Genomic DNA, 18,079 nt, shown 5'->3' with positions numbered 1-18,079 from the left:
AAGGTTTGGTTTCTGGCTCAGCATTTATAAGGTGTTAGCTCCCTCTATTGGATATTTTTTTCAGCCAACAGCACAATTTACCTACCCAAGGAAACATACAGATGACAAAACAAAAAGAAATTATCAACAAATCCCTAAGAGTTCCACTGAACAATTTAGTTTAAGCAAGTGTAAAATTTACAGAGCCCCCCAAAAGTTTATATACATTTATATATATATATATATATATATATATATATATATATATATATATATATATATATATATATATATATATATATATATATATATATATATATATATATATATATATATATATATATATATATATTTGGATAGCAGGAAATTTGCCAGAAAATTTATGCTTTAATTATAAGAGATATTGGGGCAGATAGCAAGTATATCTGGGATCTCTGATCTCTGTGTTTGGGGGTTTCCAACTCCCCTGGAGGTTGGCTTTTCTATCTGAGACAATGGTTATTATTATAAATAGCTATTTATTGCACTGTCTACATTGAAGGAAGACCCTAGAATGAAATGGAATTTTTTTGTCATTTTTGTTAAAGAGAAGGGAAAACTTTACAAGACTCTGTATTGTTTAATGCATTGGGTTATTTGTGATAAAGGAAGGAAAATATTATCTTTTGAATTGACTGCTTTGATTTAAAGATGAAATTTTTTTTCTGAAAGATTTTTGGTTTAGATTTTAAATTACCTATGTTTTCAATACTTACATTAAAAAAATCTTGTTTTCCTTTATTTGTTTTGCTATTGATTCACATGTTTTATCAACTGAAACATTTTAGTATGCTTAATTAAATAGAATGAAATTGTTAAGGCTTACAACCCCTACTTAAGTTGAGGTTTAGATTAGTCAATAAATCAACAAGCATTTATTAATTACTATATGTTAAGTACTGTATTAAGACAAGGGGATGTAAATACAAAGAATGAAGTAAATACTACTCTCAAAGAGTTTACTTCTTAGACTATCTCTTGCACATAGTATTTTATTTTCATTCTCAATTTCTTCATCATGCAAGACGATTGACTTTAAACACTGCTAGTTGGCAAAAGCTGGCACTTTAGGTTTGGAAAATAATGGGACTATATGGGTCTAGCTTTAAAATTACCTGAGTTATTGCCCTCGCTATTTTACTTTTAGTTTGCTACAACTGAGTGATCATTCAAGTTCTCATTGCTATAAAGGACATGAGCACCACTATCATGAACCACCTACTGAACATTGGGAGAATATAACCAATGGGTCACAAAAGGAATCTTGACACTTTATCCTTGTCAAGCCTAGCTCATGAGAAAGATCCTCCAGATATAATTCTAGCTCAGTTTGTGAGCCACCAGATATGGCAAATTGCCAAGGAAACAGAAAAACATTCCTCAACTATCCTTCAAAGCTAAAATATGATGGCTACTATTGCAACATTGACAAAGCCTCCCCACCCCACTTCCTGCCTCTTACTCTCTCTATCTTTATCATTCTTTAAAACCTATCTCAAAACTGAACAAAAGAAGCCAAATTTGACTAGGAATTATGAGTGGTGTAGTGGTATTAGGGGGACAACTTTTGGTAAAAGATTAAGACAATGAGGCCTTAACCACACTAGCATCTGCTTACTATCTCTTCCATTCTTATAGAAGAATATTTAGGAATGGGGGAGTGGGGAGAAGGTAAGTATAGGTGTTAGTGGTTATACGATGTGGGAAAGGTTAGAGGCCCATCAATCTGGTAGAATTTAGTTTTAGGTTCTTGTCTTTATTTGAGGTGAGTATTTAAATTGTTGGATCAGTGATCAATTATGAAAGGAAGAAATGAGAAGAAATAAAAATAATAAGAAAGGATAGAGAATATTCTGAGTTGTCTTAATATATAGATCTCTAATTTGTCAAAAAGCATAAAGGAAGGGCAGGACACCATCTTGAACATAGCAGAGAGGATTCTGAGAGTTTTGGTTTGGTTTAGTTTGCTTTTTTTGTCTAATAAAATGTGCTGGGATAAGTTCAAGGCTCTTTTGCATTCTATTTCATTATTCTTTTCACCAAACTCTTTCCCCAACTCTTAACATCTCTTCACGATTATCCAGCATCATAGAACATTTTCCTGGTGTGTCCTAAAAGAAAGCTAACTGAACTTCCAGTATCAATCAAGAGCATTTATTAAGAATCTATTATGATCCAGACACCATGCTAGCTGTTGGATATACAGATTTTTTAAAAATGAAATCATTCTTGTATTCATTGCTATTTTCTCAGAGGGAAGTAATATGTAAACATATAACTATTTACTAAATAAATGCATGCTAACTAAACACAGGATTCTTAGATAAAGAGGTCACTAGAAAGTAGAAGGGATCAGGAAGGGCTCTATGTAGAAAGTAATATTTGAGCTATGCCCAGAAGGAAGAACAGGAATCCATGATATGGAGATAAGAATGGAATCCATTCCAGATAGGGGTGACAGACAGTAAAAAGTCATGGAGATGGGAAATAAATTGCTATATCTGATTGTAAAAGAGAGAAAGACAATTTGGCTGGACCATAAAGTAGAAGAAGAAAGTAATGTATAATAAGTATGAGAAGATGGGTTAAGACTAGGTTGGGAAGTGGCAAACAGAGGAGTTTAAATTTTATTACTGAAGTTAATAAAAAGTCACTGGAGTTTGTTGAGTAAGGAAGTAGCATGTTCAGACTTATTGCTTAAGGAAAATCACTTAAACAGCTGTGTAAAAGATGGAAAGCATATGTGTATATCGGTTTATAGCTATAAGATTGTTATATTTGTTAAAGAGTATTTCCTAATAAAAACTTTCTATATACTTTCTATCTTTTCAGATCTTCAAGTATGTTCCATATAATGAAACATAGTCACTATATTTCTAGATTTGGAAGCAAACTTGGGTTACAGTGTATTGGAATGCACGAAAATGGTGTCATATTTAATAATAACCCAGATCTCTGGAAAGTTATTCGACCTTTCTTTACAAAAGGTAATCAAGTTATTCTATACTTACATCCTTACTTTCTTTTTTCCCTCTGTGGTTGAATTTTGGCAATTCTGTTCAACCCTCTAATTTTGTGGACTGAGGTACCTTTTCTGAGTTTTAGTCTTCTCTTTGGATCAGAATGACTCCTTCATGGGACAAAAAGAGAGAATCTCTGCATGTTTAGTTAGTTCAATTTAGAACACTATCACTAAAAGGTTTTCTCTATGTGGTGCCAAATAACAGGCTTGATCAAATTGATCAGATCTTTTAATAGTGATAGATTCAGGGACATCAAGGAATTCACAGGGCTTAGGGACATTACAGTGATATAATCTAACTTCCTTATGTTACATAGGACAAAACTGAGAAACAAAGAGGTTAAGAGATATGTTCCTTTTAGGTTCAAATGTTGTCTCTGAGCATCTTGGTCATATGATTCTGGGCAAAACACTGATCATCCCAATGCCCCAGGCAAATGTTTTAAGACTATAAGTTGTGAAAATGTTCTTTGCACTGGGAAAGTTCTTCACCAAGAGTTCCTAGTATCTGGGAAATCACAAACATACTATCTTTCCTGCAAAAACCTCCACTATGGTGCAGCTACCTGAGCCCAGACCTAGGAATTCCCAATCCAGGGCTTATGCCATGGGACCACATGAGGGTTCAGAGTAAACTGAGATGTCTTAAGGATACATTACTAATTTTGAAGTGTATATTAAAGAAGCTAGGAATGAATCTGTATTACTCATTTCTCAATGCCCAAGACAGAAGAGTGTTCTGGATAGACTGTAGATTTGTGCTCATATGATTATTTCCATATTCAGATGTTGTATAAGCATAGCTGGAGTGTACTGTACCCAGTGGTTATCTCCCTTTTCACTAACCTATATAGTAGAAAAGACCCCCATGGCTGCTAAAATAAGAGAAAAGTATGCAAGTGTCAAGCAGCCCCTCACCCAAATGTTCATCTGCTTGGTTATTAAATTATAAGATTACTACAGCTATCCTGAAGAAAACCCAGACTTAACATATATTGGGGAAAATGGTTGACTAGACTGATCTAAGGAAACATATAGACTATGGAGGAGAGGGCATATTTCTTGTATTTTCAAAAAAAGAATCAAGGGCTATTAGACTACCAAGTCTAAAACCTTCATTTTCAAGATGAGGAAACTGAGAGTCAGAAACTTTAAGTAATTTGCTTAAAATCATATCTATAATAAATGACAGCTGGGATTTTCAAATTCAGGTCTCTGATTCCAAATTCAATGTTCTTGGCTCAGACTTATTAAGAGCAATTATCCTTCACCAACAATTTTCCTGAGGTAATAGGATTTTAAGTTAATTATCAAGCTCCTTTTGACCTATGTTAGGCCTATAAGAAGCTTTAAGAGAGACATAGATTATTAACAATCCACAAAACTGTATCTCACCTGCCTTATAAGATAAAGTGAATTTGCATTGCCTATTGAAATTAAACTGATGCATTAGTATTTTTAAATAATCACTGAGGATCACCTGCATTTCTGGATGAAACTATCTTTCAGCCCCCAAGGCAACAGTTTCATGATTATTCTCTGCCCCAGCAGAACATTCATTTGTGGCAGATCTATCAGCTATTTGGCTATGTCTTTTTTAATGATAGTGAAGGGTAGCTGAGGGAGTATTTCAGGAAATTGGATCAAAATTCTTGCTTCTGAGGAATTTTTCCCCTGAAAGTCTAGATATCTATCTACATTGATAGAATGTACCATTTCCTTGTTCTACTCTCAACTTCCTTCTGTTTATGTTGATCCAATCTTTTGTAGCAAATAATAAGCATTTTAACAACTTCTTCTTAAATCCATGTCTGCCCCCAACTACTGTTTGTAAATAAATCCAAAATTTGTCTTAAACACTATTTCAAGCTCCTTAACAGAGAGACAAAATTCTAAATGCTAGATGTACTCAAGTCATTGAATAATTGAGAGTCTTTACTTCTACTTCTGGACTGTGGACATCATCTAACTGAATTATTTTGATTCTAATATTGGTTTACTGACTGTTTTATATATGTGTGCTTTTTAGCTTTGTCTGGCCCAGGCCTTGTGCGCATGGTGGCTATTTGTGTTAACTCAACTATAATTCATCTGGACAAACTGGAGGATGTCACCAATGAATTGGGTTATATCAATGTGCTGAACCTCATGAGACGCATTATGTTGGATACCTCCAATATCCTCTTCTTGGGGATCCCTCTGGATGGTACTGAAAATCTTCTTGTCACATTATATTTTTTCTTTTTATTGATAAGAAAGACAGAATCTTCCCTCTACAAGCAGAAGGGAGAGAGACTCCTGTAAACACTTTCTATTTTTCAATTTGTCCTTGATTATATATTTAACTGAATTTTTTGGTTTTGTTTTTTCAAGTGTGTTTGCTTTACTTCCTATATGACTGTGAGCTGTTTTAGGATGGAAACTATGTCTTCTGTTTATTTTATAATTCTATTCAGGTCTATAATATTGCTCTGTACATAATAGAAGTTCAATTCATGTGATACTATTTTGACCAAAGGTTAAAAACAAACAAGTGTGTTCTACTTATTAGTTGAGACAGCCTGCTGCCAACCAAGTTGAACTTTTATATATTCCCATTATTTGGGGCTTGTATATGTGCAAATATCTACTCCCCAGTTCCTCTAAGATATATACAAACTTTATCTGTATTATATGAAATGGCAAGTAGCTTACATTTATGTAGCAACATATCATTTTAGCAAAAGCAAAAACCTGCATCAATCATAGGTTGCAGTAACAGAAGCAGGGGTCAGAATGATGAGGATGATGGTATTGTCTGCTCTTTTTGTATCACATTCAAACTATTGTGTTCAGTATGGGACACCACATTTCAGAAAGGATTTTGACAAATCAAAGTATGTACAAGTATATGTAAGTGGCCAAAATACTAAGGGGGTTCAAACCAGAGGATCATTTGAAGGAACTGGGAGTATTTAGTCTGGAAGAGAGAAGAAGAGAAAAAAGAAGGATGGTAGTTATTTGAAAAGATTTGAAGGAGCTGTAATATAGAAAAGTAATTATACTTATTCTGCTTTGCACTAGAAATCAGAACTAAGACCTATTAAATTTACAAGGAAGTAGATTTCAATTAAATATAACTAAAATCTTCTTAATTATAGAGCTGATCCTGTATGGAAAGAGCTGCCTCAGGTATCCTTTCGCTAGAAACCTTCAGAGCAGAGCCAGATTTTGCTGTGAATAGAGGCTGTGCTAGATGGCCACTGAGATTCTGTCCAGATTTAAGAGTTTGAATTCTATAAGCTATTCTCCCATTCAAACTTCCTTTCAATAGGGAATACCATACCCAGTTTGCCTGTATTATATAGAAATTATCTAATTCTGAATAGCCTTTGATCTAATAAGTATCTGATAATTAAGTCAGGCAAAAGCTTCATTTTGTAGAGGATATTTAAAAGGAAATGAAGCGATTATAATATTATTATGAATTTAGGAAGCCTAAATAATATCAAATAGATTATTTACATTCCTTTGTCTTCTCAGGTATTTCATCAAATAAACATCAACTCCACATTTCAGCCTGTGTTGAAGAGACCAGGTGTAATTGAGAAAATTATGTTCTTTCTCCATATATTATTGTGTAATTTGGGCTGTGTAGATCTAGCTACCTCGTGGTTATGTTTACCCAACAGCATCAAGTGAAGTGAAGATTTTACAGTTACTCAACAGCAGAAGGAATGGTGATTCTTTGCCCTTCCTATTACTAGGTACCATTCCTCATACAAGTACTGATTTCCATCTTCTCCTAGAGAATAGTTTAGATTTAAATTGTGTGACCATGGAGGTTTGCCCTGTGGTATATGCTAAACTCTGGCCTTTGTCAATAAAAGTCAAAGTGAAGAGCTGGCAATTATTTAATTGTTTTGGCCAATGCAGAGATATAGATAGGCAAACTGAATAATTGAAAGCCTGAATTATGTAGTCATTCTGACTTGGCTAAATCTCCGATTGAAATTGTCATTGTTTTGCTTCATAAAGAATCACAGGTAGCTAAAAGCCTATTTGAGAGTCTTTGGGGAATATGCTCTGTTCAAAGTAGCCTTCTTTGGTTCACATATTACCTAAACTGATTTCTCATTTTTATTTTCAGAAAATGCAATTGTGATCAAAATACAGAACTATTTTAATGCTTGGCAAGCTCTCCTTCTCAAACCAGACATCTACTTTAAGATATCTTGGCTATACAAAAAGTATGAAAAGTCTGTGTAAGTAACATTACTTTGAAAATTTGGGAGATAGTAGGATTTCTTCTTTTCTAATTGTGCTTTGTTTTCCTTTTAATAAATTTTCTCTTATGATTTGAGAACTATGGTTTAAATAGGTTATATCATTTTAGCTGTCTTAGACCAGATCACAACGCAAAGGAAGAATATTCTTGATGGGTGTTTTTTACATGGAACTAACTCTATGATTTGTATGCTCTGGAATTTCAGGTTAGCACCACATTGATTAGCTGGAGAGAAAGATTGGCTGACCCCATTTCTATTGTTTCATAACAACCTTTTTTTCCTCCTCTAAAGGAGGGGTTCATAATCTTTTGTCATGAACTCCTTTCACAGTTTGCTGAAGCCTATAGAACACTTGCCAGAATAAAAAGAATTAAAAAAGGAAGTCAATTATATGAAATAAACTCATCAAAATATAAAAAACTCCAGATTATAAACACCCCAATCTTGTGGATAATCTCTGCACTAGAACAATGTTTTTGGTTGGGATTTTTTTTATTTTTGTTTTTGTTTTTTACTCTCAGAAATGGAGCTACTCAGTCAAGTTACAATTCTGTTACTCCAGAATTAATTTTCATTAACTAAATTTGAAGAGATTTATAATACTTTTGAAGATGAAATATTTCAAGTTAAAAGAAAATGACTGAATGGTTGCTGCGGCAGGACATATACTAAAAGAAGATGACTGAAACTCTATCTATGAAGGAAATATTATATTGTGTGTTTGGTATTTTTTGGTAGGATTTGAAAATATAAATAAATAGAATGTATATAGTTAGCAGTTTTGATTGTGCCCAATCATTTACACTAGCCTAGCCAATTAGAAATTTGAGCAGTTGCAGATCATAGACTATGTAGCACATATTCATATGAGAGAAAATATATCCAACTCATGATTAAGAATCAAAGATATACATAGGTAGGAAGGGAATAAGCAAATATTTTTGTATCTTACTATGTACCAAGCACTGTGCTAAGAACTTCACAAATGTTATTCCATCTGTTTCTTACAACAACCCTACAAGGTAGATCTTGTCATTATCCCCATTTTACAGATGAGAAAACTGAGGCAGGCAGTGGTTAAGTGACTGACCCAGAACTACACAGCTTATAAGTATCTGTGGCTGGTTTTGATCCCAAGTTTTGCTGACTCCAGACCTACAACTCTATTTACTGTGCCACTTACCCACCTCATATAGAGACAAATCAAAATACTATATGAAAAAATAATAATTACTATTTTGTTTTGGAAGGAATTACATTTTAATATGGGAATCTTTAGTGGAATGGGATTTACAGTAATCTCAAAAAATATAATAGCTACGTTAGAAAAATCTTAGTAACTGCCTATTTTCTCCATCTTATTCACCATTTCATGTGGCAAATCAAAAGTATTCTATTTCAAAAAAAAAGTTCATCTGAAGCCTACAAAAAAGTTTTCTCAATTTTTTAATTTTTTCGTGGTCTTCAATGGGAATAAATGTAAATATTCCTGTAAGCATTATTTTTTAAGCAAAATATATACTAACAGAGCAATAAAAAAAAGATTAGCATGAGCCCTGAAAAAAAAAGGATGACATGCAATTTTGTGAACCATTCTATATTTTTAAGTTCATAATAATAAAAAAGAAAATTCCTAAATTAAAAAAAAATATTTAAATATGTTGAAAGAAACATATAGATAGATAGATAGAATCTTCCTCCTGAGCTCTAGTTTTATATCACCAATTTCCTATTAAATATTTCAAACTAGATTTTCTATAAGCATCTTAAACTCTGCATGCCCAAAGCAAAACTCATTATCTTTTCTCTCCCTTCCCTCCTAATCTATATATTTTCCTAACTTCCTTCTTTTTGTTAAGAGCATTACTATCATTTTAATCCCCCAACTCTCAACCACAGTGTATCATCTTTGACTTTTCATTGTCTCTTACCACTCATAACCAGACAGTTGCCAAATCACATCTTTTCTGATTCTATAACATCTCTTATAATTGACCTCCCCTTCACTCACATGGCACTTCAGTTCAAGTTCCCCAAAGCTCTTGTTGACTATTACAATAGCTGCCTAATTGTTCTATTTGCCTCGGTCTTCTCCCCACTCCAATCTATCCTCCACCTCCAAAATGATTTCCTAAAATTTGGTAGAATCACATCATTTTCCTAATTAATCAACTCTATTAGCTCCCTATTACAACTTCTAGGATCAAATATTAACTACTCTGCTCCTTCACAATATGGTCCCATCCTTCCTTTAGTCTTCTTCACAAACACTGCAGTACACCCAAATTGGCCCTCTTACTGCTTCTCACACCTGGAATTTCGTGCCCTTCTCCAGGACTTTGCATTAGTTGTCTTATCTGGAATTCATCCCTTCTCTCCTCTGCCTCTTTCAATCCCTATCTTCCATCAAGGCTCAGCACAAGTGCTACTTTCTAAAGTCTTTCCTGATCACCCCAAATGCTAATGCCTTCCCAAAAATATAATTTGTGTTTTTTGTACTTGCCATATATACGTAGTGTTGTCTCTCCTTGGCGAATTATAAAATCCTTGGGAGCTAGACTTTTGTCTTTATATCCCCAGCTCATGACTTTATAAGTATGATTTACCCAAAGATGATTTCATCCTGAAGGCAGATAGATAGATCCAAAAAGAATATTACATATAATTTAGTTCAACACATTCATTTTACAGATAATAAAGCCAAGAGAAGTTTTAGGACCTACTCAAGCATATATAATTATTTCATTAGTAACAAAAATAAGATTAGTACCTAAGTCTCTTAAATCTTAATCTATTTCTCAATCTACTTTATCACCATGAATATTATACATGTGTATTCATACATGATGTATATGTCTGGATATATATGTACACATGCTTATCTGTGTGACCTGTGCATGTATATGTGGCAGCAAGGAAGTCCAGTGGATAGAGATCTGGTTCTAGAGTCAGGAAGACTCATCTTCCTGAGTTTAAATCCTGCTTCAGATAATTACTCGCTGGGTGATCCTGGTCAAGTCACTTAACCATGTTTGCCTCAGTTTCTTCATTTCTAAAATGATTTGGAAAAGGAAATGGCAAACCACTCCAGTATCTCTGCCATGAAAATACCAAATGGGGTCATGAAGAATTTGACATGATTGAAAAATGAATACCAACAAATTATGTGTGTGTATTTTATAGTTTAATTACCTGCAATTTCATCAATATGAGTATTCACTCCTCCAACGTATTTCAACCCCTACTACAAAATAGCCTTCAAGAATGGCTGTGGTTGAAAAATTAATTAGCCATCATCTAATCTGTTAAAGAGTATTTCTTAATGCAGCTAAGGTGTTCTTTATGCACTATATATACTTTCATTCACCTGGCCTCTACTTAAAACTTTTCCAAAATGTGCTCCAATAGTGTGCCATTGAGAATCCAGAACCATTTTTGTGTGTATATGAATATACTTAAGCATGTGTATAGGCTGGGGTTGGGATGAAGGTGTATGCATAAGTATATACATACATATACTTATTATGGAAGGGATGTGTGTGTACATATATATATATATACTTATAGCTATATAAACCTTATATTCCCTATCATGTATATGTGTTTATATATTGTACATATGTATTATATGTATATAACTTAACCTCTCATTTCTCTAGGCCAGAAATGTATTACCTTGGAGGCTGAGTTGTGAAACTCTCCTAAGAAAGGCCAAAACTAGATTATAATGGAAAATATTTAACAAAATAAAAATAAAATAGAGCATAGAAATGTTAATGTACTCTTCTAAGTCAATATGCTATCAGATCATTTCTAATTAGTTTGATTGCATTGCTTTAGGGAATTTTCTAGGATTATACATACATAAATATATAAACTTACATACACATTATAGATATGTGTGTATATGTTAGTTTCATAAATGATAGATCATAGTAGTCATTTATACAAATTCAAACATATATGTGTTTCAGTGTTCTGAAATTTTAATGATGTTTTAAGCTATTAAAGTTACACTAAAACATTTGAGACACCCTATCCATAGTTTTTGCACATTAAAAAAGTGTCAATTGATCCTAAATCAGTATTAGGAAATGCAAGATATATGGAATTCAAACATATTTGTAAGAATTCAATTTCATTTATTTAGTGATACAAATGGTATTAACCAAGATTGAACCCCTTATTTAAACAAATGACAGATAAATTGCCCAGAACTGAGATGAACCAGGGTAGATTAATTTTATTTATTTTTATTTCAGCAAGGATTTGAAGGATGCCATAGAAATTTTAATAGAAGAAAAAAGACACAGACTTTCCAAAGATGACAAACTGGAAGACTGCATGGATTTTGCTTCACAATTAATTTTTGCCCAGGTACAGTCAACAATTTAACATAGAAATAGCATAGACTCTTGTACTTGTTCTTATTATTTGTGTCTACTTAGTTAAAGTGAAATGATGGATAGACTTACTATCCTAAGTTTGTTAGAGGGAAGTTCATGATCTATATAATTCAAACTAAAATACTTTTTTCCTCAATAGATTTTTTAAAAATCTAAACTATCCAAGTAACTATACAAACCCTACATTTTGGTAAACTGCAATTTTTATATCATCAGTAATTGCTTTTGTAGAATATATATGTGTAGAGAATATAGAAAGAAATATGTCCATATGTATATACATATCTGTTTACATATATGCATATAATATATATCCATTAAAAAACCAGATAATTATGAACATTAGATGTAGTCTTGTTGGAAATCCTTAACCATATGCTAGTCTCTTCTCAAATCAAATTTCAAAATACATTGTCTTCTAAATAGTACAAATCACTTCATTTCTGTAACAAAGCAAGGAAGCAAGCTGATTTACCCATTCAACAAGTGGGCTGGAAAAATTCTTTAGTTGCTTTTTCAGAATGATTTTTTTTCTAAAAAATATTGATCTCAGTTAACAATTTGGATAATTGTTACAGTTGCAGTCTGATGGCTATATGAGAGAATTTTGCTCTATTGGTCAGGGAAAAAAAGTGAAAATCTGATTGTTTCTTAATTTAACCAGCAAGGCTTAATGATTATGGCAAGATATGGATGTGAAAACTTGTCATGCATGTAAAGTTACATTGGTGGTCATGAGAATGTTTAAAACAAAAATATTGCTGAAATTTTGTCCCACCATCAAAACATTTATGCCATTAGTAAAATGTTCCCTGTGAGTGAATGGCTATTCTGACAGGATGTATAATACCATATCTTTGATTGACTTGTTAAAGAGAGAAGGGTACAAATTTAAAGAAGTGTCTTTTGTGAAGTAACAGAAATTTATCTACTAAGAAAATCTGAGTTCAAACTTTTTGCTTATTTTTGATTGAGATAAGAAAATTTTGATTTGGACTGATATCCAATTATGAGGTTATGGCTGTATAATGCTTCAAAAACTGGTTAAAAAGTGAACATTTCATTTACCAGCTGTGTCTTATACACTATTCCAAACATTTAATTGGACTGCTTTTCATTGAATTGGCAGGTGATAGGAATTGACTCAATTGACTGTATGCTTCAGCATTATCCAGATACAATCTGAAACCAGACTAGATATATGATAAATACATAGAGAGCAAAGATTAACTCACAGATAATAATGCAATAGAAGCAAGGTCTGAATTCAAGTAGCCTCTCTCCAGAACCATTGTATTTTTCACTACTAATATAGCGTAAGATCAGAAAACGTTGTGTCCATTAGTCTGGTTACTTTTAGTTACTCTTAAAAGCCAAGCTTTAGGGTATACAACAATTGTTAACTTTGACCCTGTTCCCAACCACTATTAAGACATGTTTTGCACTGGGAGTTGTAAAGCCTTCAGTGAATAATCCCATAACCTCTGGATGTGGTTACTTTAGAGATGCTACATATCCTCATTTTATTATTGCAATAGTATCCCTTTACCCCAGGGTTAGCACCTTCGTGTAACACACACACACACACACACACACACACACACACACACATACACACACATACACACACACACACACACACACACACACACACACACACACACCCCTATCTTCTATTCCAGGATTGAAATTATAACAAACAGAACAAACAGAATATATGTAGCTATAACAAAAAGAAGAAAGGCAAATGTTTAAGCTAGACATTCAGGTATCTGAACAATAGCAAATAGTCAGATACTTGGAAGTAAAAGGCTGGAAGGCTGAATTTTTCAGGTCTCTTCTAAATCCTTAGTTTCTGGTAAATATTTATGACTGTTTAATTACAGTGAAAATATGGATTTTTTATTTTTTAAACCATTCCTAAATACTTTCCAGATTCTTATTCTGAATATTAAATCTCCTCCTTTCTTCAGCACTTTGATTTTTTACTGTCACTTTCTTTTTTAAAAAATGTCTTTACATTTTCCAGGGGCGTGGAGACTTGACAGGGGAGAATGTGAACCAATGCATCCTGGAAATGTTGATTGCTGGCCCTGACACTCTGTCTGTCACTGTGTACTTCATGTTATTGTTGATTGCAAAGCATCCAAACGTTGAAGAAGCAGTAATGAATGAAATACAAACTGTTATTGGTAAGGATTTAAAAGAAAGCCTCAGTTAAATCAGTGCCTCTCAAAAACAGTTTAGTCAGAGAGTCCTCTTATAGCCAGAGTACTTGAAATTAAACATAAGGTTTAAATAACTTTTTTTTTCCAGAGAATAAAGTAATGAAATAATCTTTTTTGCTACCTGATATTCAAACCCTTTAGGGATATCTTGGGATATTGGAATTTAGGTGTGTGTGTTTTTTTTTTTACCAGACAGAATGGAATTATGTGTATGATAAAAAAAATTATATTAGAATTCCCAGCTGTAAAGTAGGTGGCATGTAAAACCATGAAGGCCAAATATCTACAAGATTCAAGAATAAGACAGACATTTATCTTTTAGATGGTTTACATTCTTGTAATGGAACAATATACTTTGAAACCTAGGTTTTACATACAATGTATTGTTATTATAAAATTTCAAAATTATTAAACTAAGTCCTTCAAAAACTGATCTGTATAATTGAAATAGCTCAAGTGGTTTCTATTACAATGAAGATAACATTAACTTCCTTTATTCTTTTTGTAATATTCCTATAGGTGAGAGAGACATTAAGATCGATGATGTGCAAAAATTAAAAGTGGTTGAAAGTTTCATTTATGAGAGCATGAGATACCAACCTGTTGTGGACTTGGTCATGCGCAAGGCTTTGCAAGATGATGTGATTGATGGTTATCCAGTGAAAAGGGGAACTAACATTATCTTGAATATTGGAAGGATGCATAAACTTGAGTTTTTTCCCAAGCCGAATGAATTTACTCTTGAAAACTTTGCAAAGAATGTAAGAGATCTTTTTTGGGCATTTAATAAACTAACATGTACCTCTCTTTTAAATTGAAAACAAAATTAAAATGCTGAATATTCTGAGTAGGTATTTTTTTCCCTAAGACAATTGGGGTTAAGTGACTTGCCTAGTCACACAGCTAGGAAGTATTAAGTGTCTGAGACCAGATTTGAACTCAGTTTCTCCTGACTTCAGGACTGGTACTCTATCCACTGCATCACCCAGCTGCCCTCTGAATAGGTATTTTTACACCAAATCTGAAATCATCTTTTTGACTCCTCTTTTCCCTACAAGAAATGCACATTTTCCCTTCTTTGGAGTAGCATCTGATCTACCCTATTCTTACATTCCATCCCAAACCAGCAACCTTGTCACACATTAGAAAAAGGAAAGGGAATGGGGAAGGAGGGTGGAAAAAAAGAACAGAAAAAGAATTAAGTCCTTACTATGTGCCAGGTACCATTATGCTAAGTACTTTACAAATATCTCATTTGATCGTCACACAAACCCTGAGAAGTAAGTGCTATTATTATCCTCTTTTTACTGTTGAAGGAACTGAAGCAGACAAAGGTTATGTGACTTGACCAAGACCCCCGGGTTTTAGCCCTGTTGCTTATTACCTCCTCTATGGCTCCTAAAAAGTAACAGTTAACCTTTTAGACTAGATACAAGGTGTCACACTCACTGCCCAGAGAAATTCCTGAGTGTTACTGGAATCAAGATTAAAAATGTAATTGGGGAGATAGTTAACAAAGTAAACTAAAATAGAGTATGACATAGATAATATGAATTTGTGGTTTTATTAGTCATATAACTGGAAGATATCAGTTGCCATTTGAATTTGACACCATTAAACTAAGATGACTTAAAAGATCCCTTCTAGCTGTGATTCTCTGATATATGAGTAGAAATGGTTTAATAGTTTAAAAAATCTAATCAATGCATTGTTTTGTTTATATTATGCCAAACCAATGTTTTGACTATCTTTTTACACAGAAGTAATTGATTGGCTTCACTTTCTACTTATATGGCAGATCATTAAACCCCTTTAAATATTAGTTTCTTGCTTATTCTATAAAAAGAAACACTTTCAGCAAATAATATTCAAGTTCCCATCTAGATCCCAAAATCCAATGATTCTATGAATCGTGCAAGTTTGACATTATATAGATCAAAATTCTACATATTTAATTTTTAAAAATTATCCAGGTATCTGGTATCTTAGAATATTCATTTAGAAATTGATATGAATGGTTAATTGTACACTATTTCAAAGTCCAATTCTTTTGTACAGCAAAATAACTGTTTGGACATGTAGACGTATATTGTATTTGACTTTAACATATTTAACATGTATTGGTCAACCTGCCATCTGGGGGAAGGAGGTGGGAGGAGGGAGGGGAAATATTGGAACAAAAGATTTTGCAATTGTCAATGCTGAACACCATGCATATATCTTATAAATAATATATATATATATGTATATATATATATATATAAAGAAATTGATGTGAATCTGAGATAGCTTCCATATTGTTAGGAAATGACCTATGCTGTCTTTCTTTAAAATACATTTACCTGAAAAAAAATTGGATGGCAAGAACCATCCAATACTGAAGCTATTATTAGATAAATCAAACTCAACTGTAAAAACTTTTTCAGCTTGATTCACTGTAATTTATCTTCTAAGGAGCTATTAGGTTAAATGACTGGAACCCTGAATCAGTGGTCTTGATGCTTGCATTAAGATTTGATTAATAAATCAGACCAACCAAATTTTTAATGTTAGATAAATACTACTTGCCTTTCACAAACTTCTTCAATTTTCTGTTTATTCTTATAGGTTCCTCATCGTTATTTTCAACCATTTGGTTTTGGGCCCCGTGGCTGTGCAGGAAAATACATTGCCATGGTAATGATGAAAGTCATCCTTGTTACAATTCTGAAGAGGTTTCACGTGCAGACATTGGCAGGATGCTGTCTTGAAAGTATTCAGAAAAAAAATGACTTGTCTTTGCATCCAGATGAAACTAGGGACTTTCTGGAAATGATTTTTATTCCAAGAAATAAAGAAAAATGCCTAGAACAATAAAGAAGATTATTCAGCATCTTCTTGAGAACATTCCTCATCTGTAGTCCATCTGACAAACCCTTCCCAGGTAGTATCATTCTTATGATGAATATTTAGCTGCCTATAATGTTTTGCAGGCCCAGAATCTATGGGTTATCAACAAATTGGAATTCTATAATCTTCAAATCAGGATAACAGACTGCAAGAAAAAGACATTTTTTGTTTGGGGTGAAACTGTTAACCAAGAAAAACTGTAGCCTTTTTAAGGACCCAGTTCCACAGATGTAATTTGCAAAGGATGGGTCCCCAGTAAATCTCAGTTCTGAATTGTCATGGGATCTCTGGTGACCTATCTTTAAGAGCATTTGAATGGATATTGCAGATATTATTTAAGGCTGTATGTACCAAAACAGCATGAATTGGAGAACTCAAACAACTATACAAGTGATTTGGGCAAAAGAAATCTGTTGTGGATAAAAAAAAGAATTGGGGGCATGACTCATCCAGCTTTTCCTACATAGATTAAATTTAATGGGAAAATGCTTAGAAATGCAGCATTTCACTTTGTGTATAATAGCCAGAAACTATACACAGTTAACTCTTGATTATCTGTTGTAGAAGGTAAATCAATTTGGGGGAGGAGGGCGGGAATCCAAAGTTGAATATGAAAACCTTAAAAATTATCTAAATCTTATATCACTAGTATGAATTTTGGAGAGTTGAGTATGAAATATTAAAATTGTAATTATATTGAAATCACTTAGCTTATGTCTCCATACTCATTGCTTGAAGTTGGAAAGGAGACAGGAGAAATGAATTTTAATTCTTCAATATCCTGGCTCTTGAGATAATACAAAACCATTCTGGAATCTGTCTCCCACACTCTTCATCCATCATTTTTTATCCTCCTTTTCTTCATGTCTCATTTTTTCCCAAGCTTCTTCATGCTTTCTCTCAATACTCCCCAAATCTAAGGTGGCAAATGAATGGGGAACAGAATTAAAGTGGAAGCTATTCCAGTCTTTTTTTTTCTACCTCATTAAAGAATAAACTAGAGAGTTGGCAGTTATGTGGTTTATTTCATCACTGCATAGCCACGAACAAGATTAGTAGTTAGAATGTAGAGACTAGTTGTCCACAGTAATCAAACTGAGTAATTACTGAAAATCCACTTGAATCTCCCCCTGCAGACATTGTGGCTACAGCTAAATAATACCAAACATAACTATAAAACTGAAAATTTTCACTATTATCTAGACATTTGTAAATATCCAGAATTTGGCATCAAATAGACCAACCATT

At 33.1% G+C, this 18,079-nt stretch overlaps 1 protein-coding gene and 1 non-coding gene across 2 annotated transcripts in view; both read left to right on the top strand.

Annotated features, from left to right (window-relative positions):
- The window catches only part of CYP19A1 (cytochrome P450 family 19 subfamily A member 1), a 62,208-nt gene extending 44,675 nt beyond the window's left edge, over window positions 1-17,533 (top strand). Inside the window, exons 4-10 of the mRNA XM_074294507.1 lie at window positions 2,851-3,005; window positions 5,070-5,246; window positions 7,170-7,284; window positions 11,571-11,685; window positions 13,744-13,906; window positions 14,462-14,703; window positions 16,550-17,533. Of these exons, the coding sequence (XP_074150608.1) occupies window positions 2,851-3,005; window positions 5,070-5,246; window positions 7,170-7,284; window positions 11,571-11,685; window positions 13,744-13,906; window positions 14,462-14,703; window positions 16,550-16,798 (1,216 nt within the window). The 3' untranslated portion in view covers window positions 16,799-17,533. The remainder of the gene's footprint in view (window positions 1-2,850; window positions 3,006-5,069; window positions 5,247-7,169; window positions 7,285-11,570; window positions 11,686-13,743; window positions 13,907-14,461; window positions 14,704-16,549) is intronic.
- Window positions 8,809-8,913, top strand: LOC141559218 (U6 spliceosomal RNA). The gene has a single exon (XR_012487287.1). It is a non-coding gene; the product is annotated as a U6 spliceosomal RNA (small nuclear RNA).
- Window positions 17,534-18,079: the final 546 nt, after the last annotated feature.

The sequence above is a fragment of the Sminthopsis crassicaudata genome, chromosome 2 (genome assembly GCF_048593235.1).
Source record: "Sminthopsis crassicaudata isolate SCR6 chromosome 2, ASM4859323v1, whole genome shotgun sequence".
NCBI classification, from domain to species: domain Eukaryota; kingdom Metazoa; phylum Chordata; class Mammalia; order Dasyuromorphia; family Dasyuridae; genus Sminthopsis; species Sminthopsis crassicaudata.
Note: the sequence above shows the minus strand (reverse complement) of the source record. Positions and strands in the feature narration are given on the sequence as shown.